General features: G+C 45.1%; 1 protein-coding gene across 1 annotated transcript in view; it reads right to left on the bottom strand.

Annotated features, from left to right (window-relative positions):
* Positions 1 to 19,521: 19,521 nt before the first annotated feature.
* The window catches only part of Abca4 (ATP binding cassette subfamily A member 4), a 129,250-nt gene continuing 125,230 nt past the window's right edge, over positions 19,522 to 23,541 (bottom strand). The window contains exons 55-56 of the mRNA XM_048456647.3: positions 22,730 to 22,816; positions 19,522 to 19,769 (exon numbers count right to left, since the gene is read on the bottom strand). Coding sequence (XP_048312604.3) covers positions 19,668 to 19,769; positions 22,730 to 22,816 — 189 coding nt within the window. The 3' untranslated portion in view covers positions 19,522 to 19,667. The remainder of the gene's footprint in view (positions 19,770 to 22,729; positions 22,817 to 23,541) is intronic.

Below are 23,541 nucleotides of genomic sequence, written 5' to 3' on the forward strand. Positions count from 1 at the left end.
GAGCTTTGCACTCCTGGGTCACAGAGGGTTACTGGAGGTCTATCAAAGGCTTAGGGGCTTTGCTGAGTGAGCAGGGACAGGGGAACTGTCTGCTAGAGTGCCTTTTCTGAAACAGAGTTGATGCTTTCTTTACTCTTCGATGACTCCATGTCTCCTCCAGCTGTGCTTGGAAAGTTAGCACCCAGCCATCTTCTGCATCACCCCAGGAGGGAGGGGCTGCAAGAAATGCAGATTCCTGGCTTCTCTCTGATGGGCCAAATCTGGACTTGTGCACGCAGAGTTCAGGGATCTACTGCGGGCTGATGCAAACGCCCCCGTGTCGTGTTCTACTCAGCGTAAGAAGCACAGCACCCCGTGGGATCCAGCCCGGCTGTGGAACACAGCACTCAAAGCCCAGCAGGATGTGCTTCTATTTGCGGGTCTATCTTGTTGGGTTTGCTGGAGACATCTGTGAAACCCACATCTGTGTCTAGCCACGCTGATGCACCTCATAAAACTTGTCTGAGAGTCTTACTCACTCTTGTGGTTTTAATGCCCTCTGTGCCATTCCATTCCCCAGTTCCTCCCTTCCTCTTGGTATAGTTTTTTTTTTGTTGTTGTTGTTCTTAATAACCAGCTTAACTATCATTTCCTTTGGATTAGGTGTATCTTCTCCACTTATCTCTTGGTGGCACACACAGGGAATCATAACCATTTGGTCCCCCCTCTTCCTCCCTCCCTCCCTCGCTCTACTCCTCCCTCCCTCCTTTCCTTCCTTTCTCCTTTTGGACTATAAGCCCTACAGAATGGAAACCATGTCTTATGCTTGGCTGCTTCTTGGTCCTGAGTTGGATCTCAGAGACAGGTGGGGATGAATCAGATCTTGTTAGAGGCCCTAGAGCTTTGTGTCTAGTTGGGTTGGTTATGTCTCCTCAGTAAAATATTTATAACAGTGATTTCAAATTCTGGTCTTTAAAACACAAGGCACCAATAAGTAAAAAATAAACACAAGCTAGGAGAAAAACCATGTACAGTTTACTAGAAATAAAGCTGGGCATAATATATGGCATAAATGACAAATAGGGCTGTGGTTGGCGATAAAGCCATATTCAGGGCCAGTATGGCACCGGTGGAGATGGTGAATGGGCTATTCCCATTATAATGGGAAGTGGGACTGAAACTAAGAAAGCCATCCTACCTTAGGACCTCCAAGAAAAAAGGACGCAGAGGGCAGGGGCCTGAGTCAGCATCGGTAGAGGCATTGCCAATTAAAGTTTGTTGGGGCAGGGGGACACAAAAAGATTCTCCTAGGTTGTATGACTGAACTTCTTTATCATGGAGAGGTGTAGAGCCAACCATAAGCCAGGTTTCCATTCTATATGCTTGCAGTCCAATGGGAGAGAGAGAGGGAGAGAGAGAGAGAGAGAGAGAGAGAGAGAGAGAGAGAGAGAGAGAAACCCAAATGGCTATGGTTGTGTGTGAGTACCATCTTGAGGTCAATATAAAGCAAGTCTAATCCAAAGGAAATGGTAACTAAGCCAGTTGTTAAGAGCAAACGAATAATAGCAAGAGGGAGGGAGGAAGGAGAGAAAGGTAGAGGGGTGTCGTAAGCAATGGGAGAGAGAGAGAGGCAGGTTTTATGAGGTGTATGGGCTTAGCTAGAAGTGGAGAGATGCAGGTTTCATATATGAGGCTCAGGTGAATGAGAAAAAGAAAGGGAAGGAAGGACATTGCTGTTCCTAGGTGTGACGGAGGAGAGAGTTTACTGTAGACATGCGGGAGAGCACAGCCAGAGGCAGGGACATCTGGGAGAGTCCAGGGTGGTCATGGCCCTGAGCCAAGTGAGGAGAGGGAGAGGGGAGAGCCGGACCAAGAAGCCAGGAAGGTAAAGATAGATGAAAGGGCCAGGTAACCAAAACGGTTGGATTGTGTAGGGAAGGGCAGCTGGGGGAGGGAAGCCCAGCCTAATACCTAGGCTGGAGAACTTGGGGGGACGGGAGGGAGTATGCCAGCCAGGAAGACCCGGTAACAGGTGGGGACTGAGGGATGCTGGGAGAACCTGGCAGCCAGATCAGCTTTGGTATGTTAAGTAGGCACCTCAGCCGGTTGACCAGGTTTGAGATCTAACAGCAGGTCAAAGCCAGTGTCCTAGGCCACTCTGAATCCTTCTGAAAGTCTTCCAATGTCTACGGCCACATCAGACTTAACATTCTTGTGACTACCAACGTCTTTAAAATGGGTTCCAAGGAAGCCATTGTTTTCCACAGTTTTGCTGTAAACCACCTACCCGTGGCTCCCACCCATGTATTCCCCAGATCGCTTGATCTATGACTTTGCCCTGGAACTAGTGAAATCTCTCGTGAAACCTCTCCACTGTGAGCGTGGTGTCTAGGGAACCAGAATCCTGGGCCACAATCACTTCTATTTGGCTCCAGAATAAAATCTTTTATTCCCTACAAAGTGAGAGTTGTGAGTTTTTATTAGTTTATTTATTTGCCCAAATAGTGCCAAGGGGCTGTGCTTCTAAGACCATTAATTATACCAAATCCTAAAGCAGCAAGAAGATTCATGGTTACATAAAACAATGTTGCCAAGGGTCGGGAATCAAACAAAAATTGTGCCAAAAACAGTGAAGAATTGGACAAGGCAGGGCTAGCACTGCTCGGCAGGGGCACCTGGAACAACTTAACACACCTCATTATGAGGCTTTGGAATGAAGGCCTTGTTTGGGGCTGTCAATAATGGACCCATCTGGGTGTGTGTTCTTGGCAACACACACCTTTGGGAGGGAAAGTGTGGAAGTTAAGAAGCTCTTGAAGAAACCCATTCAGGACCTAGAAAACATCATACTGAGTGAGGTAATCTAGACCCAGAAAGACAATTATATTTGCTCACTCATAGATGGTTTTTAAACATAAAGCAAAGAAAACCAGCCCACAAGTAACAATCCCAGAGAACCTAGACAACAATTAGGACCCTAAGAGAGGCATACATGGATCTAATCTACCTGGGAAGTAGTAAAAGACAAGGTCTCCTGAGTAAATTGGGAGCATGAGGACCATGGGAGAGGGCTGAAGGGGAGAGGAGAGGCAGGGAGGGGAGCAGAGAAAAATGTAGAGCTCAATAAAAATCAATAGAAAGGAAGGAAGGAAGGAAGGAAGGAAGGAAGGAAGGAAGGAAGGAAGGAAGGAAAGAAAGAAAGAAGGAAGGAAGAAAAAAAACTCATACAGCCTCTTCTCTCTAATCTGCTATTGGTCAAGGTCTGTTATAATTTACAAAATGGTCACCACCCCTCTTGCTTTTCTTAATAACCATAAACGGTCCTTTCTTTATCTGGGGCTTTCTCAAAATGAAGTCAGCTCGTGTAATGATGACCCAGTGAGCTTCTTACTCTTCTAAAGCTATGAGCCTTATTAAATAGCTTATTAAAGCCATTGAGAAAACATCCAGATGATCTTCCCAGAACGCCACCTCCTGTTTTGTTTTTCAGGCTTTTCGGACTTAGTGAGACAAAGAGCCCAGATCTGTTCCCAGAGGCATGGGCAGCCTCTGTTTACACCAAATGTCTCACTTCTCCTATAGCTTTTGTAAATCCTTGGGTCTTGTTTCTACAGTTTGGCCTGTATCTACAGGTCTTTTCACCCCACGGAAAGGTCAATCGAAACAATGCTGACTCCTTGGATTACTCGTGGAATAATGTTGAATTACTCGCGGAATTATGATGTTGGAGAACATGGCGAAGGCATGGGCTCTGGTCCCTGCCTAGCAGGCGCCTGCGCTCTTGGTGCCGGGTTCAGCATTGGATCTTCTCCATTGAGGCTGCTTCAGCCTTGTTTCAGCTTTGTTATCCATGCTGCCCTAACCTTCCCATTCCCAAAGTTTGTCTCCTCCCAGCTTTGGCTCCCCTTCCAGCTCGTGCTGTTGTAGCATTGCCATGGTTTTGTGAAGAGCTTGACCAGTATATACACGTAGTGTTGGCCCGGCTCACTTCTGGCCTGTGTCTGCCTCTCTTTCTCCTTAAAGAAGAGCAGGGTGTGAATGCGGGCTGGAGACAGGACTGGGGCTGTTAGGACCTGAGTCCAACCAAGGCTCTGGTATTTAAGTTTCCTAATGCCCTCAGGTTAGCTCTGCAAACATTTATATTTATTTATTTAATTTTACTGGCTCTAATTAGTAGCTTACCTTGCTTCTTGAGAACATGTTAAATATTGCTGAAAATGCTAAATATTGAAAATATCTCCTTAGCTACATAGATGTGCTCTTTGTCAATTTCCAAATTCCTTTTTTCATCTGGTTTTTAACGTCCAGGGCCACGTACTCCCATCTGCCATGGTGTGAGCGCCTTCAATCAGCCAGTTCACCTTTCCACAGTGAAATAGGATCATCGGGCACTGGCATTCATTTGTTGTGGCTGTTAAAAAAAAAAAAATCACAAGCAAATCCAAGAATGTGGTTACGAAAGCCGAGGCCTGTAGCCAAAGGATGTGTGTGCTGCCGGTAGGTCATGTGCTCTGTTATGCAACATCTGACCATTGATTCCTGGACGTCATCCAGTGAGTAGTTAGATGCCTAGGAAATTGCTCGTAGCCTCGGTGGGAGCTGGATGGATGACTCTTTGGAGTTTTGATCCTGTTTGCAAACACTCTCTCTGCTGGTACATCTGACAAGGCCCAGTTCCAAACTGGGCAACAGGATTCTGGATATTCCCAAAGATCTCCGTGATATGCTATAGTGCAATGTGCTTTCAGCGTGGCACCTTCCAGCTTGCTCTGCTGAACTTCAACAAACTAGGCAGCTCATTAAAGAAAAAAAAAAAAACACCTTATAGCATCATGTTGAGCAGAACAATGGATTCTTTTAGTATCAGATGCTGCTCTGGATAAAGGCAGTGTGGGGAGTTCGACTCCACAGTTTGGGCCGAAAACAAAAGCGGCACGGGGGTGGGGGGCAGCCTGCTTGGTTACAGGTCAGCATTTGCTCTGTTAGGACATGCTCACTGTTTGGCAGTCTATGGTTGACTAAAAACTCATCTACTATGCTTGGCAAAGACTTGGCTAGTTGTTAAAGAATATAGTCTCAGGGGCTGGAGAGATGGCTCAGAGGTTAAGAGCACTGATTTTCCTCCCAGAGGTCCTGAGTTCAATTCCCAGCAACCACATGGTGGCTCACAACCATCTGCAATGAAATCTGGTGCCCTCTTCTGGCCTGCAGGCACACATACAGACAGAACACTGCAAACAAAATAAATAAATAAATCTTTTTTTTTTTTAAAAAAAAAAGAATATAGTCTCAAATTAGGTTGTGCTTTGTCTACATATTGCAGAGTTATATTTTGCTACATAAGAAGGCAGCTTTGGGCTAAATGTAGTGTATCATTTGCCCCTCAGTTTTGAGAGACGGATCAAAACCCTGTGCACTAACACCAGTTTCCCGCACTGTACTGATGGACTCATTTCGTTTCAGTATGGAGTAAACGTGAATTTATAATACCAAATGACTTGAATGATCCTGTATGTTTTCTTCGTAATCTCACGATTCTAATCATAGACATCATTGTTGAAAAAGGATGGTGGTAGAGAAATCTCCAGGATTCTCAAGCTTGAGTATGACACATCAGGGACACTAAGGCAGGAAGGATGCCTGAAGTTTGAGGCCAGCTGGGTTATATGGTGAGTTCTGGGTCAGCCTGGCATGCATAGTAAGATCCTACCTAAGGAACAAATAAAATGGGTGGAGGGAGCCCCTGGGAACTCTATGAGAGTATTTCCCTGCTAAAGGAATCTAACACGCTTTCTTCTCTTTCAAGCTTGACTATGGGTAGTGCTGGGCTCTGGTTGCAGAAGTATAATGAGGACCACCTTCTGATCCTTCAGTCAATGACAGGCCATGTGTATGACGGCCCCATAGATTAGATTGGAGCTGGAGAATTCTTGGCACCCAATGACCTCTTAGCGATGGTAAGATTGCAGCAAAAATACATCACTCACATATTTGTGGTGACGCCAGTTCAAACACCTCCACTGTGTACCCATCAAATGAAAGCAGAACACAATACTTATGTAACGAACGTAATGCTTGGCAGTGATAATAAGGGACTATGCTACTGTTTTATGCATTTGGTATAATATCCTTTATACTGCTGTTTTTGCATGTGCTGTTTCTATATCGGAAAATAAAAGCTCCCTGTAAAACAAGTGGGCCATGTTAACTCAGCAACAGCCTCACATGTCTCCTCTGTTCTGTATCTCTGCACTGAAGTAGCGTCCACTGTGCTTGATTTAATCTCTTATTGTTCATCAGGACTTCAAGATCCACTGCTAATTTCACCAACAAGAGACCAACGGGGAATGGTAGTCTTGGAAACCGAATTAGAAGCAGTAAGGATGACGTAGGTGGGAAAGCAGTAATGGTTACTGAGTGCCAGTCAGTTATGTCCCATCAATCACAGCTACCATCCTGATGAACAAAAATAAGAGCAATGGAAGCAGTTACGTAATCTGTTTCACAGAAGCAATGAGACTAGGAAAATTTTCAGCCAGGCCTCTATCGCTTATGGAGAACCTTCCAATGATCTGGACTAAAGACCGGGCACAGAAGCATATCCCTGTCAGCACTGTGGCAATCAAAACCAAGGCACACAGGTTGATCTCATTGAAAGAAAAGGCTAAACCAAGCAATGATGTTGGGTTTACTATTAGCCCTAGGTGAGAAAAGTGGTTAAGAAAAGATGACTCACTTTGTGATGTGTAAAGAATGTTGAATCTCCAAATACCAATGTGAAGATGGCTGAAGAAATTCTGGAAACTCTGGGTGAGTTCACTTCAGGGGAAAACTACTTATTAGAGCCAGTGTTCAATGTATAAAATTCCCCTGTCCTAGTGATGAATGCATGAGGGGACTCTCACCTTTAGGAGGGCAACTCAATGCTGGATTTAAGGTTTCCACAAATAGATCAAAGTCTGGCTTGAGGGTGCTGAGGTAGGCTACAAGTTGAAACCCTTTGTGGTCTGACATAGCGAGATCCCCCAAGACTTTCAAGTGTGCCGCTGTGCCTACACCGCCAGCAGGCAACAGAAGCAGTAAGTCATGGTAACGGCTTGGGAGCATGTATGTGTAAGCCAGCTCTCTCATGATGCTATCTTGAGCTGTGGCAGCAAAGCAGAGAAACACTGCATGGAGAGAGATCTGTAAGGATTTCTCTACTGGTACTGATGCTCCCACCCATCAGCCCTTCTGCTGGCCTTGCAGTCACATCCCCAATACTGAAGTGACGTCGTTCCTCCAGACACCGCTCTCTGCTTTGCCCAAGCCATTGCTGGAGCAGAAGGACACAGATGCAGTGCTTTGGGGATGAAAACATCCATGACTGTGTCAAGACCCTAGCTTGGAATTGAGGTGATATCACTAAGGAGTGTTGGGGTGGTGATTGAAAGAAGACAAAGGTTTGCCTGTGATTAAAGATTTGCCAAGGACGCAGGACTTGCAGAATTCCTCAAGGCTAAGCTGAGCTGGCAACGAACTTGACCTGGGTGTGGCTGGGGATGACATCTAGGAGCTCCTGAGGAAGTGACTAATGAAGAGCCGTCAGCCCAAGAAGAGAGGCACATAGCTGGAGAAGAGAGAAGAAAAAAGAAACCGATGAAGTTCAAGGAGAAGAAGGCCAAGAAGAGCCACAAAATTTAGTACAAGTTTCTACAGCCTTCAGTAATCTCCAAAAGTGCTACATCCATGGCTGTCTCGCCAGTGTAGCAGAAATGCTGGCTGGGCAGGCAGGTGTTGCCAGAGGATTGGGATCTGTGCTTCTCGGAGTTGTATTCCAGGTGGTCCCTTGGTAATCAGCTGTGGTCATGATGCCACCTGAGTCGCCATTTGTACTGACTCGACTTGGAGCCATATGTGTGTCTTTTTCCCTTGTCTGTGTGTTCTTTGTGATTCTTGCATATTGTTAACAGATCAGACTAATCTAGGCAGTTGCAGATATAAACAAGACTGCCGAGGAAATTTTTGAGCTCTGCCCCACTATCCATTAAAGCCTTAAAAGAAGTAGCCAGTTCTGGGAATTGGCAGGGTTATCATTAGGACAATTCCTTGATGATGTGGAACAAAAGGAGTTAATTTTACCAGGAAAAACCTTAGAAGCCTTAGGCATTTGCCTGGGAAGTATGTGCAATTGTAAACAGAAGGCCTATGAAACCCTTCTTGTGGGAAGAAAAAGACCTAACCTAAGCTGACAATATTTGAGCCTGTGAATTGAGAAAGGAGGAAAGTTGAAGTTAGTGATATGGAGCGAGTTTCAGAGAGGTTCGAGACTATGTATTAGAAATTTCCTAGCAAAAAGCTTTCCCAGGGAGATAGTAGTCTTCTTTCCCACCCAGGAGCACAAGGTTACTTAGCTTAAACCAGCCAGCCACCTGTGCAAGATGGTAAAGATAGTCTAGCCCAAGGGCAATAGCCTCTCTGAAGGCAAGAAAAGAGTTTATTTTACAAAATATAAGAGAGCAGAAGTCCTTGTACCCAAGTAAAAACATCTTCAAAGATTCTTTTTGTAAACTGTTTTATGCTGTTCTTTTCTGTTTTATGATTTGATGATGTATGCCTTTGCCAAGTTCTTTGATTGTAAAAAATATATAATCCTGCACTGAAAAAAGTAAAAACGCAGCAGCATTTTCAAAATACATTGAGAGTGACTGCCTGTCATTCCTCCATCGTATCCTGAAATCTCCTGTCCTTCGTCCTGTTCCCCCACGGTCTGAGTGGCTCCCCTGAGCCGGTCCATGGCACAAAAGTTTGAAAGCATGACCCCAAGAGCAAACGTTTTCATGAATAGAGGAATATTCGAGGTGAGCTACCTGTTTACAAGCACATCTGTGATAAAAGGGGTCAAGACAAACAAAGCATCATGGGCTGCAGTGATGTCATCTTTCTGTTCCCGTAGTTGCTTGGGCAGAGCAGAAAGCGGCGGCTGGAGGGAAAATATCACTTCGATCTTGTGATGTGAGCGCAGTGTCAGTAAAGGGCCGAGGTGTGGGAACATGATCCACAGTAAGCACAAGCTTGACAGATCGCTCTCCAAGCATGCTTCTCACCTCAAGTTGGCACACAACTCGAGAGTATATCTTGGGAGAAGAGCTGAGTCACCATGACATACGGTTCCGGCTGTACACTGAAAGGCTAATGTCCCTCAAGAAGTGACATGGCCTTCCTGAGAGATTCCAGCAGAAGACATTGTTGGCGTAGGGGTGACAGTTCCGTGTGAGTTATCCCACTGAAAGCCTTTTAATGAGAAGAACTGAGCAGGTCAGGGACGCTGGTGGTTTATCCCATTGAAGCTTGTGTTTTGATCACTAACCAAAAAGTTTTAAAAGAAAAACAGTTAAAGAATAGAAAGTTTAGTCAGATATGGTAGTTTATGCCAGTAATCCCAGCACTCAGGAGATGGAGGCAAAAGGATCAGGAGTTCAAGGCTATTACTAACTATAAACTAAGTTTGAAGTTAGCATAAACTACATAAGAGCCTGGCTCAATTTTCTTAATAAAAAAAAGTTTAGCTAATAAGGGTGTAAAGAAACTATTTTTATGTAACTATATGAGTTTGTGCTTTTAGTAGTGTTCTAAAAAGTTTAAAAAATAGTTTGGTTGCAAAAAGCTACAGTATGATGAGATGAAACTTATTGAAGGAAGAAAAAAATAACAAAGTAAATCTAGTGTAAACTATATGTATGGTGTCTATAAAGTCTACATGGGTGCAGAAATCCTGGGTCTCCACATTCATCCACCAATCAGTCACCAACACGAAAGGTTTGGCATCTCTGTAGGGACTCTGGCCCGCTAACTCGATTGGTAGGCATGGCTCTGGCAGGCCTTGCCTGTCTCTCCCATTCACTCTGCCTTGCTAGAAACCATTAGATTACATTCCTAATGCTAGCCACCAAGGTCTATTCCCTTATTTGGTCACTTCCTCCTCCTGAGGTTGATCGTGGGTCCAGCTATCCAAGTATTGAAGTCCAACAATCAAAAGCCCCCTTTGATTCACCCAATTACTGTGCCACCACTGCCCGGCTTCACACCCAATTAAAATCAAACACCTCATCCTAACACAAGGTTTTCCCTTGTACCTTGATAACCTGCCATTTTCCTATGTGACAGGTCACTGACCTCTCTATCCAGAGGCAGTCCTTTGTCCTCCACTCCAAGACAAATACCCCTGTCCTCTTCCCTTTGTTCCCTTCCCCTTTTCCCTCTTCCTCTAAACCCTGTCTTTGTCCTTTATCCCTGTCCTCTGTCCTTCTGGGGCAAATAAATCTGCTTTGTGCTGAGAACTTGGTCTTGGGGGTCCTGAGCCGATACTTTTCCTTCCAGCCTCTATGACTGTTTGTTGTAAAATGGCGTGAGAGGAACCCGAGGGCTGCATGGTGGGTGAGGGCCTGAGGCCTCACTGCAGGCAGGAGACAAAAAACACCATGCAGGCAGAGCTTAAATATGGAGCTTAGTGAGAGAAGGGTAAAGAGGAGGGGAGAGGGGAAGAGAAATGCAGAGAGAGGAAGAGGAAGAAGAGACGAGGACCTTCTTCTTCAGAAGAGCAATGGGAAAGATAAGGAGAGGGTGGAGCTTGACTCTTAAGGGACCTTTACACCTGCATAGTGATACAGCAACCTGTATCACTACAAGATACAAGAACCCTGGCCTGGCTGGAGTACTGCCTGGGTTCACCCTGCCTGGTGACAGGGGTCAGCACAGTGCCTGAATCCTAACACTGCTGAGTTCCTTTGAGTTTTAAATAGTTTCCTCAGTGCCTTTTCTGTTTGTATAAGCACACCCTCCCCCCTGTGTTACATTCGCCTGCGGTAGTGATGTGGTAACACGCTGCACATTTTATAGCTGAGAAAAAAATAGGCTAGCCCATACAACCTTTTATGGGCTATACTATGTAGGTCTATATAAACATTGCCTACTGATGCATTTCTCAGACGGTATTCTATTTAATACCTGACAAAACATTTCAGGAAAGTAGCGGGAAAGGCAGGAGATGCGGTGTGGAGGCAGGAAAGGGGATCAGCATTCCCTGCTGACCCAACATGCCCCCACAGTGGCTGGAAAAGAGAATGTTTGATCAGAGATAGGTTAAAAATTGTTTACCTAGGACTCCACATAGCTCCTGGGCAAAGTCCAGTGAGAAAAACCACTTTCCCATAGCTCCTGTATGCTGAAAGGGTTCCGAACCACATCTAGTGAGAAACAAACAAACAAACAAACCAAAACAGACTTAGTTTAGTGCACAAGAGATCCATACACACACACCCCCCCCATATCCCAATTGTGGGCTGGGCTGTGGCTCAGTAGTAAGGCAGTTGTCTGGCATGTGCTATGTTCTGGATTGGATTCCCAGCACTGAGAAAGGAAAAAACAAAATAAAATCCCAACATATTTGCTACCAAATATAGAAAACCTATCCATGAGATACCTATAAAAGATATATTGAATCCAGGTGGTGATGGCATTCACCTTTAATCTCAGTCCTCAAGAGTCAGAGGCAGGTGGATCTCTGAGTTTGAGGCCAGCCTGGTCTATAGAGTGAGTTCCAGGACAGCTAGGGTTATACAGAGAAACACTGTCTGGAAAAAAATCGAAAAATAAAACAACACAACAACAACAAAAAAACAAAACAAAACAAAAAAAACTCCAAAAGATATACTGTGCTGCCCAGCATTATATAACCAAGGCCTGAGAGTCACCGCTGATAGCTGAGTAACTGCTTATGCAATGTTACTAATCCAGTAACATTGCATTAATTACATAATCCAGTTATGTCAATCACTGGATTGACTTGGTTCTTTCTCATTATGTGAGCTTATGCACCATCATCCTGACAACAAAGAGGCAGTCTAAAACCCAACATTTTAGCTGGAGATTGGCAGGCGGCAGGGGACCAGTTTCAGGGGTTGCTAGTCTACTGACTGAAAAGGGCCGTTTGGGTTTTAGTGAACTTCCCACAGAATGCAAGGACTTGCAAACAAAACTTTACCAATCTGGTTCCCTGTTGACCTTGCCAAGCAGGGGCAAACAAGACTGACTTCCTCAAAGAGATTCTCTCTTTGTAACCCTGGTTGTCCTGGAACTCAGAGACATCAGCCTGCTTTTGCCTCCAGAGGGCTGGAATTAAAGATGAACACCATCATTTCTGGCCCATTATGGTACTTTTAGAATGATTCAATCTCTAAATAAGACATTTATTACATAAGTCCTGGATCTATAATTTTTATGCATAAAATTCATCCCAGAAGATTGTTTTGATTAGATAAGCCCATTATCAAAATGTCCCTAGCGGAGGTGTCTAATGGATCTGAACTGGCTAGATATTGGATGTAGTTCATTCTGTACTCAGTCGAATCTAAGAGTTGCTTAATTCAATCTAAAGAGCTCAAGACCCGGGTTTGTGGAGTTCAGGATCCAAGAGAGAACCCTCCCCTGACCTCCAGTGGCTGGGACAGGCTAAGGGCACAATGGACCCTGACCAGGCAGCTCTGTCCAGTCATTAGCAGTCCTGGAATTTAACTTGAAATCTAGCCTCTGACTCCTCTCTCTTAGGAAGTAAAATGTTAGACACATTCAACAGGGGTTAACTGAGCAGACAAAAGACTGACCAAGCAGATGGTACCTGTGGTGGAGGGAGGTGGTTCAGAGAGCGCTACAGCAGTCAGAAAATGCTGCTGAACCACAAAGAAACAGCCTGGTGGACACAGTTTGGTGTGTCCCTTAAACAGACGTATTTCCTTAGTTTGTAGTCCTTGTAGTCCGTGGCTGGCAGAAAACTTGTGATTAGCTGGGTTTCAGCCACTAGTTTTTGTTTTTTTTAATATTTATTTATTCATTATGTATACAATATTCTGTCTACATGTATGCCTGCAGGCCAGAAGAGGGCACCAGACCTCATTACAGATGGTTGTGAGCCACCACGTGGTTACTAGGAATTGAACTCAGGACCTTTGGAAGAGCAGGCAATGCTCTTAACCACTGAGCCATCTCTCTAGCCCCCCAGCCGCTAGTTTTAAGACTAAACTATCTTATTAGGCTAATTTAGGGTAAAGCAAGCTTAATTTACCTCAGTGGTTGTCAATCTTCCTAATGCTGAGACCCTTTAATATAGTTCCTCGTGTTGTGGTGCCCCCCCAACCATAAATTTATTTATTCTCACAGCTACTTCACAACTGCAATTTTTTGCTACTGTTAAGAATCATCATGTAAATATCTGTGTTTCCTAGTGGTCTTAGGTGACCTCTGTGAAGGGGCCAAGGGGTCGTGACCCACAGGTTGAAAACCATTGACTTAACTTGTGCTAAGTTTAAGTTTTGAGTTTCTTGGGATTGAGCAGATTGAGATCATGTCTGAGCATGGTTCACCCCCTTGCCAAGCTAAGCTGCTCCTATGGAGCTGACCTTGGGCCTACTGCTGTCATACACAGGGAACTGCAGGCATGTCCCAGCTTTGGCTTAGCCTAGGGAAGTATTTCTCAACCTGTTGGTCGTGACCCCAATGGACCCCTTCACAGGAGTCACCTAAGACCATCAGAAAACACATATTTAAGATATTGGCATTATGGTTCATAAAGAGTAAGAAATTACAGTTATGAAGTAGCAACAAAATAATTTTATGGTTGGGGTCACCACGAGGGACTGTATTAAAGGGTCGCAGCATAAAGAAGATTGGGAACCACTGGTCTAGAGGGCCATGTGTCTGGCTGTGGGGTCAATGAAAAGAGATGTTTTTATTGTATTATTGTCAATGACATATTTGTCAAAAAAGCTATGATAGGGACGTCACTGATTTGAGCCATTGCCCTGAGGTGTGCTGTTTCTGTGTTTCTGAGCATGTCTGTTCCACATACATCATGCCACCCAGGGACCCAGGGCCCTTCCAACTGTGCTCTGGCATGCTGAGTCCTTCAGGATGTTTTTATGGCTGAAGCTGGGCTACTGGGTTATAGAACGGGGAAGGTGGATCTGAGGGGCTTTTCTGCTCGGATCTTGCACCCATCTTTTCGACTGTTGAGCTAGGGGGAACACTTAGTGTAAGTTTTAGAAATGTAGCTCTTATGTGTGCAACTGTGCAACAAATCATACCCTCTTCTAGGAGGAAAATGGCTGGGTATCACACGGTAGCAGCCTTCCCACATCCTCGCCTTTTAGATCACTTTCTTCTGAGTTGTGAGCTCAAAGGCAGCCGCTGAGGGGGGGCTGGGGCTGCAGGAATGTGAGGCTGTGGAGAGACAAAGAACTCAGAAGGCCCTGTACTGAAATTGATGCCCCTCCAACGCCATCTTCAAACCCTGGATAACTGCTCTCATATTTTTCCTTTGCACCGCGTCCAACCAATTATGCATCCAATTCTGCCCGCTGGTTTCCCCATTAACATTTTCATGCTACCCACTTACTATTTACTGAAAATCTATTATGTAATCAAAACATCAGAAAAGAGCATATAAACAGTGGAGGCTACAAAGATGAGTAGGATTCAAGGTCTAGAATCCTGCAATCTAGTAGTGGAATGAGAGAGAAATATTCCTTTACACAGTGTGAATATATATCACTCTGATTGTTTACTAAAAAAAACCTAAATGGCCAGTAGCTAGGCAGGATGGGGGGCAGAGAGATTGCTGGGGAGAAGGGTGGCGTCTGGGGGAGTCACCAGCCAGACTCAGAAGCAGCAGCATGGAAAGTACACAGATGCAGTAAAAGAACCTTGGGACAGCACATGGATTAATAGAAATGGGTTAGTTTATGTTATAAGAGCTAGCTAAAAATAAGCCTAAGCTATTGGTGAACTTTCATAATTAATAAGAGTCTTCACGTGGTTATTTGAGAGCCAGCGGTCCAGATGAAAAACTCCACCTACAGGCACTGGAGTAAATTGTCACTCAGGATAGTTTACAGAGCATTTAAGATGGTTCAGTGGATGCTTGATGACCAGATTTGATTCCTGGGACCCGCATGGCAGAAGAGAACTGACTCCATGCTTCCCTGAAACCCTCACACAGCAAATGACTCTCCCCATCTCCTCCTTGGGTAGTCTTCTCTCGCATGACCTCAGAGTTGCTAACCCACCTCTAGCCGGGGTGAACGAGAGACTCTGCCAACTGTGCTCACTATATCCCACATCTCTTGTCAGCGGCAATTACTGGGCCTCAGAGTCTCTCCCCCAAAGCCCTCCAGGGCTCTGGAGAACAGCCACACCATGATGTAACCTGAGAAGCACTTCTCTAGAGAGAGTTTAAACAGAGTCCATCTGTAGTTCTGACTGGGAGACTATCTTGGAAGAAATCAGTCCCCTTTCTTCATCCAGGTGTTTCAAAGTTTGGAGTAAAAGAATTAGTTTTGCTCAGTGGTGGTGGCACACACCTTTAATCCCAGCACTTGGGAGGCAGAGGCAGGTGAATCTCAATGAGTTCGAGGTCAGCCTGGTCTGTGAAGGGAGTTCCAGGACAGCTAGGACTGTTAGACAGAGAAACCCTGTCTCAAAAAGCAAAAAAAAAAAAAACAAAAACAAAAACAAAACAAAAAACCAAAACAAACAACAACAACAAAAAAAAACCCACAAAGAAAAGGATTAGTTTCTAATTCTTGATGCTTTGTTAGCCATTGTCTTCTAATATCCCCGTGGCAGATATGCTCACCAGCACCGGGGAAGAGTGTGGGAACGTGGGTCCATGACGGAAGTTGAGAGAGGAGATTTCTGAGACCTTGTGAGAAACGCCAAGGGAACAAGAGTCTTGTGATCTGTTTCTCCACAACACGGGTTGTTCTTGGATATGTTTTTGTGCCCCTCGCAGGTGGAGCAGGCAGGAGTGAGTTCACGTCAGATGATTTCTTACAACTGTCTATTGTTATTTGTTTAGATGCCTCCATGGGCAGACATAATCAGACTTTAAATTGTCTGATGCTCTGACTAGAGTTGGCTGGCCGTTACACGGGACTGTAGACCCCCTCATTTCCAGGCACCCTCCCCCAGGTTCATGCTGCCAACTAGAGCAGTGAACAGAGGAGACCCAGTATCTTATAAAGTCTTCTTTACCAGGACATGTTGATAGGATTATGCAGGCCTGCTCTGTCATCTGACAGGATGTGCCCAGGCAGTGCCCTGGCCAGCCTAGGGTCCTAAATGCAAAGATCCCTTTAAGAGAAGCTCCACCTACCCTTTTCTTCTCTTTCTTGCTCCGCTCTCTCTCTGTCTCTCGCTCTCTCTTTCCCTTCCTCCCCTCTAAGCTCCCTTTTAATAGAACTTCGCACTCAGTCTGCATGGCGTATTTCTCTGTCCCCTACCTACTCACCCACACGCCACGGGACCTGCAAAGCTTTCACTAGCGCCGAATCTTTCACATGGGAGGTCTAATAACCCAAGATTCGGCCCTGCTCATTAACGTCCCTTTGTGCTCTGTCCTAATTGTACCTGATGAGGAGGCACTCAGATATGCTGATCCAAAAAAAAAAAAAAAGACAAACATTCGGAGAATATCAGTGGGTGCACACTTGCGCTACACAGTGGGTGTTTTTCTTAAACCCTGTGAAGACTTTGGACGTGACATTACTGTAAATCCCAAATCCCGGCCCTGAGTCTGCCAAACCTTGACCCCCTCCCCGGAGGAGTGTCAAGATGAGCCCACCAAAATCTTGACTGTAGTATGTGGGGCTGGCTTGTTGGGGTATCTGTCCTGCCCAGTACCCAACAGCTGGCAAATCCCAAAGAGAAATTACACACAGGACTCCATAAGGTTATAAACTGATTGGCCCATTAGGTCAGGCTTCTTGTTAACTCTTATAACTTATATTAACCCATTATTCTCATCTATGTTAGCCATAATGGCTCCGTACCTTTCTCAGCTGGGCAAGTTACATGCTGCCTCTTCAGTGGTCTGCGCAGGAGTGGCTGAGGAAGTTTCCTGCTTCCCAGAATACTCTCAGTCTCTTTGCTCCACCCCTCTTCCTGTCTGGCTTTCCTGCCTATACTGCCTGCCTGGCCAATCAGTGTTTTATTAAAATATGATTGACAGAATACAGACAATTCTCCCGCACCATTTCCCTCTTTTTTTTTTTAAACAAAGAAAAATACCCATAGTCCATTTGTTGGGAATGTGGGCATAGTATTTCAGGCTACTTCCTGCTGGTTGGGGGCGCTGATAATCTTATGGGGACCTAAAGAAAATTTAGGGTTATAATCAAGTCCTGTCTGGAGCATCCTGTGAGTCTCGATCATCTCAGGCGACAGTCTTGAATCTGTTATCGACGTAGAACTCAGACATCTGGGCCATTTATTCCTGTCGGAGATTTTTCAGGTGGCCTCCCTTGTTCAAACTGGATTTTTCTTAACTCTGAATAAATCCAGAGCCTCTCATTTTATGTGGAAACAAAAGCAGAATCTCTTCTCCAAAGTAGCATACCTTTTGACTTCAATTTTGAAGCCAAGGTATTTTCAAAATACCTATCTTGGGTTAGTTCAGCAGCATTTATAAACAACAGTCCTTTAGCAGCTGTTGCTCCTTCCTCAGCATTCAAACAATTCAAAGAGAGCATAATAGCATACAGTATCAAGATTCTCTGTGTATTTTCCATCTTTATGTGGCTTTACTTTAACCTCTATTTCTTTTATTTTTACTTTAATTTTAGATACAGGTTCGCTGTATATCTTTGTCCTGGAATAACTCTGTAGACCAGGCTGTCCTTGAACTCACAGAGATCCTTCTGTCTCTGCCTCCCCAGTACTGGGCTCATTGGTGTTTGCTACCATACCTTGAACTCACAGAGATCCACATGTCTCTGCTTCCCCAGTGCTAGGATTAAAGGTGTGTGCTACCACACCTTGAACTCAGAGATCTGTCTGTCTCTGCCTCCCAGGCATTGGGATTAAAGGTGTGTGCTACCACACCTTGAAGTCATAGAGGTCAACTACCTCTGTCCCTTAAAGTCTCAGAGGTCAAGGTACCTCTGCCTCCCAGGCATTGGGATCAAAGGTGTGTTCTACCACACCCAACAACTCTCTTTCTTTCTTTTTACTTTAAGAACTTTAACTTCTAGCCTACATATATTTTTAATTCATAGTAAACCATTTAGAGGTTTTCCTTCCTCTTTGACTCTTTTTTTACTGTATATCTCTTTTTCTGACCACATGAGTCTAAAACCATGGCTTTGATGGCTAGACCCAGTCCATTTCTTAGCTTTCCAGACTCATGGTAGAGGTACCAGCCAGAGCTGTGTTCACTGCCACAACTCTATGGTGTTTCAAGGTCCTTGTCATCAAGCAAGCTGCAGCATTCTGCTCACAGACCATTCTCAGTCAGAATGCCGGCCTGAAAGAGTCAGAGTTTGCCCTGGCAGGACGGCCCAGAAAGCCGGCATTTTAAAGCAGCACAGCTTTTTTCCTGCTATGGCTGAAAACTGAAAAGCGTGCGTTCAGCTTTTCATCAACGTTTAAGTGTTTCGTGGCAGGACCTCTTAAAAGAGCCACAAAGTTTTGCAGCTAAAGCTGAGTCAGGAAGCCTCTCTTAGATGAAAACCTTGCTTGCCTCTAGCAAGCAGAGCAGACCCGAGAAATTACTGCCACCAAGAAAACATGCTTTACTCCATTCTTTCCCAAACTTTCTCAGGCTTTCTGTGGATGCAGTTATCCACGTGGGCGCCATCTGTAGTATGTGGGGCTGGCTTGTTGGGGTATCTGTCCTGCCCAGTACCCAACAGCTGGCAAATCCCAAAGAGAAATTACACACAGGACTCCATAAGGTTATAAACTGATTGGCCCATTAGGTCAGGCTTCTTGTTAACTCTTATAACTTATATTAACCCATTATTCTCATCTATGTTAGCCATAATGGCTCCGTACCTTTCTCAGCTGGGCAAGTTACATGCTGCCTCTTCAGTGGTCTGCGCAGGAATGGCTGAGGAAGTTTCCTGCTTCCCAGAATACTCTCAGTCTCTTTGCTCCACCCCTCTTCCTGTCTGGCTTTCCTGCCTATACTGCCTGCCTGGCCAATCAGTGTTTTATTAAAATATGATTGACAGAATACAGACAATTCTCCCGCACCACTTGACCACGCCCCCAGTAGACTTAAATTGCTTCCCCCAGAAGGTCACCACGTGGTCTCTCTTGGTCTCTTCGCACCCCTCTTCTGTGGTAGAGTTTGCTGCCTTCTGGTTCCTCCTGGGGCCAACCAAGAGTACAGGAATCCCATTAAACCTAGATATTTCTTAATTTGGCTTGATTGGGATTTTTGCATCGGCAGGGAGAAATTTCCTAACAATTACATTGAGCCCTTTCACTTCCACTCCAGTGTTGCAAGATTTTGCCACGACGAGTGTGGCTGTGTCACTGACTCTCTTGGAGCTCACAGCGGTTGAGATACACTTACCCTCTGAGAAAGTCTGAAACTATAACATATACTGAACACTGGTGAAGTCGGGGTTTAGGGAACGATTAACGAGTAGTTCACGAGGAGAGCACAGTTTATTCCTCCTTCCCATCACCCCCACACGCCCACCCTCCTCCCACCCCACAAAGGAGAGCCCCTCAGAGCGAAAGTGGCCCTAAACAAAGCCACTGGGCAGGGGACTACTTTGATGGTCTGGATGAAAAGGTGACTGCCTTCCGGGAGGTCAGTTTTGCCAGCAAGGATTTCGCTGAGTCGGTGAGTTTTGGGTTCCTTGAGTTTACTGTGGGCGTCTTGTGTGTCTGCCTTCCGCTGTCTTTGGGCTGTTTTCGTTAGCCAGTTGTTCAGTTATTCCCGTGGGCAAAGGCTCCTGCGTTTCAAGCTATAGAAAACAAACAATGTAAGAGGAATCAGCCTGAGGAAGGTCAGTGGGACACTTCTCATCCTGGCTTTCTGGAGCAACAGAGTTTTAGGTTTCAAGGTGCATCCCTGGCAGTCTCTAGAGGAAACTCAGCTGTAGAGACTAGGAAGGCATCTATTTGACGGCTTAGGTTCTGGGCTGCCCTAAGGTAGTGGAGTGAGCAGACCAGATGCACTCTAAGGTCCACACATTTCTTATAGAGACTTACATAAACTTTCCCTAGGTGTTCTTTCTAGTGGTTGTTTTGCTACGTTCCCTGCTCCCATGCTGGGGTCCAAACCTAGATCCTTATAGTATAGAACAGGGACTTCTACCATTGAGCTAAATTCCCAACCCTAGGCGTGTTTTTTTTAAAATAATTTATTTTTATTTTATATCCATTAGTATTTGGCTTACATGTATGTCCGTGTGAGGGATTTAGATCCACTGGAATTTAAGTTATAGACAGTTGTGAACTCCCTGATGTGGGTGCTGGCAATTGAACTCTGGCCTTCTGGAAGAGCGATCAGTGCTCTTAACCTCTGAGCCATCTCTCCAGCAAACCCTGGGCATTTTTGTTTGAACCCAAGAAAGTCGCCATCACCTTGCTGACTTAAAAGCTAAGAAGCTATCATTTAAGCTCAGCCCTGAGTCTAGACTTCTCTTTGTCCAGTTCATACAGACATGGCTCCTGGCAAGAAAGATCCTTTGACTGGGATCTATCTCAGGTGAGAGAGATTCCAATGGAGTTCATGGTAATGCATCCTGATCAAACTTGTGTACTAAATTCAGGGTCCTAGAGAAACAGACATTTTTCTAACTCAATCTTTCCAGCTAAAGGTGTATACTCTCTAATCACAAATGTAGGCTGTCTTCATGACCCAATACCAGCTGTGGGGTAGGGGTGGGAGGTGGGGGTGCAGGGGATGGAGAGGGTTGGGGGTAGGCCTTCCCAGTCTATGTAAATTTGCCTTGTCCAATTATCTGGTTTAAATACAGATCTCTTAAGAAGTAGACAATGCTAAAACTACAGCAAAACCTTGTCTCAAAAAACCAAAAAAAAAAACCCTAAAAAAAGCAAAAAAAAACAAAACAAAACAAAACAAAAAAGTAGACAATGAGATGTAGGGATGAGAACAGGTCCCGAGATGATACCAGTAAAATGTAGATAAGAACTCAATTACTATATGTTTTATGACAGATTTATATATAATACCATATAAAGAATTTCTATAAACTTTTATTGAGGATGGTATGTCATAGGTCAGAGTTAGATTTTTGAATAAAACATTTATTACAAAAATAATAATGTAGCCAACGTGTTACAGTAGGTTCAAGTGACAAACACAATAGTACCATGATCTTAACCAGTCCAAATCGTAGACCATGAGCACCCTGGCCTGGTCCTAATGTAGCTGGTGTTAGCCCTGTGTGAGGGACTGTGTCACTGGCAATGGCAGCACACTCTTGCAATTCCAGCACTTGGGAGGCTGAGTCAGGAAGACCATGGCTTTGGAGCCAGCCCGGACCACACAGTGAGATCCAGTCAACAAACAAACAAATCAGTAAAATAAGGAGTATGTTGTGGTATGTAGAAGGGGCCACAGGTAGTTCTTAGAAATAATTTTGCTAACTATATGTTCTCTGTTATAACAGGGACTCGTGACTGTAAATGATTCTCAAAGAATATTTTCAGCCTATATCAACAGCAACTGCGAGATCTAAAACCGAGAGACAGTAGTTAGATTGGTAAAAGGAAGTTGCCCTGGACAGGCACCTTTACTTGGGCATTCTGGGCCCTCTGAAGGGTGACAGATGGGGAGACAAAGTCAACCTTGCCAAGTAGCCATGGGGTGGAGAAGTCTTCATTCCAAGTACGACCTGGGAAAGACATGCCCTGCCTGCTCGTCAGCTGTGTTTGACTTTTATTGCAATCAAGAGATTTTTTGAGAGGAATGAGAAGTCTATGGAAAATAAGGCTTTTCACGTGTTTTTCGTTTGTTTGGTTTGGGGTTTTTTATTTTGTTAGAAATACTTTGAGTTGGTTTGATTTGCTGTCCAATGGTCCAGAACAGAATGGCGGGGTTCCTTGTCCTTGTAAAGTCTCGGGCTTAAGCCATCTGGCTGCTGGCATGGAGCTCACTCCTTTCTCCAGATTTCTGTCCTCCTGGGAAACCAGGAGTGGTGGGTGTACTCCTGACCCAGGCGCTGTGCTAGGGCAGGACTGGAAGTCCACCCCAGGCATATCTTGGCCCAGAACTTGCTCTTTCTATCATTTTCTATCATTTCTTCCTTCACTATCTTGATACTTCCATGAAAAAATCCTCCCCAAACTGGTCCAAGCGCATTCTAACCAGACATGTCTACCATTGAAAACGAGTGCCAGCTAGTCGCTAGTCCCCATCTCTTTAAGATCAAAGGTGTGACCAGGAACTGTTGTCAAGACCCCAATGATGAAGATATTTCAGTAGTCTCTCTTTCCTTGTTTATTCCTAAAGCTTGAAGTTTGGAGATTTGTGTTTGCTGTGCTGCTAGCAAGAACGTTCAGGAAAGTTCCTTTCAACATAACCCTCGGGCCTGTGAGGTGGCATCACTGGGTGAAGGCATGCACCTCAAACCTGACAACTGGAGCTGGACACAGACACATGCTCACTCATGAATAAATGCCTTTAACATGTGATTCACCCACACCGTCCAAATGGTTTTCCGATTACAGAAGGGAGCCACTCGGCTCCTGGGTGGAGTCCCCAGCTGAGATCCCAGGAGAGCCGCTGGGATCAAGCCAGGAGGGCGGCAGGTACAATAGGGACGGTGGAGATATGGCTTGGGGGCATTCCGCAGAGCCTCATCTGAACCTCGGGGCCCTCAAGCCCAGTGGGTCAGTGAGGCCCCTGTGCTGAGGCCCTGTCTAAGCAGTGACTAGGAAAGGGCAGGGGAAGTACCTTGGCTTGCCAGCTGGCTCCAGCAGCTCGCGGGTGCAGAGGGAGGTCATAGGTCTCAGTCTGCTGTTTAGCAAAGTTCACAAATACCTGCAGGCAAGGGAAGAGAACATGGTTGTTTCCAGAAAGATGGGACTCTATATTGTCTTCCTGCTTTGCTCTGTTTCCCACAGTTAACGCAGCCCTGCAGGTAGGGTTTGTTTCCTTCTCTAGCTTGCTGCAAGCCCACACAGCAGTGCCCTCGACCAGGCTTAGACTCCTGAGCCAAGGGAGTTCTTGCTGGAGGATTCCAAGGGCCGTGGACGTGAGAAATTGGGATTACTACGGCAGCTGGCAGAGTCTGGGCTCTCTAAAAACAGAAAGCAAGGGCTGGAGAGATGGCTCAGAGGTTAAGAGCACTGACTGCTCTTCCAGAGGTCATGAGTTCTATTCCCAGCAACCACATGATGGCTCACAACCATCTGTAATGAGATCTGGTGTGTGGGTATACATGGAAGCAGAATGTTGTATACATAATAAATAAATAAATCTTTTAAAAAAACAGAAAGCAAGCAAAGGCAACTTTGTTCCACATGCAGTGTGGCCACAGTTCCTGCGGAAGGAGTTCAGCAGTGTGGCCACAGTTCCTGTGGAAGGAGTCCACTGTGGCTGTCATCTACCTAAGGGTGGCGAGAAAGGGCCGATAAGCAGGTGAGTGAGCTTGTCTAGAGGTAGACGCTCGTCTGATTTCACTGCTTTACCAAATGGCTCTTAAGGGTGTTTATTAAAAACAGGAAATTGAAATAATAATAATTAAAAAAAACAACTCCCAACAA

This window comes from Myodes glareolus, chromosome 17 (assembly GCF_982192425.1).
Source record: "Myodes glareolus chromosome 17, mMyoGla1.1, whole genome shotgun sequence".
Taxonomy (NCBI): Eukaryota; Metazoa; Chordata; class Mammalia; order Rodentia; family Cricetidae; genus Myodes; species Myodes glareolus.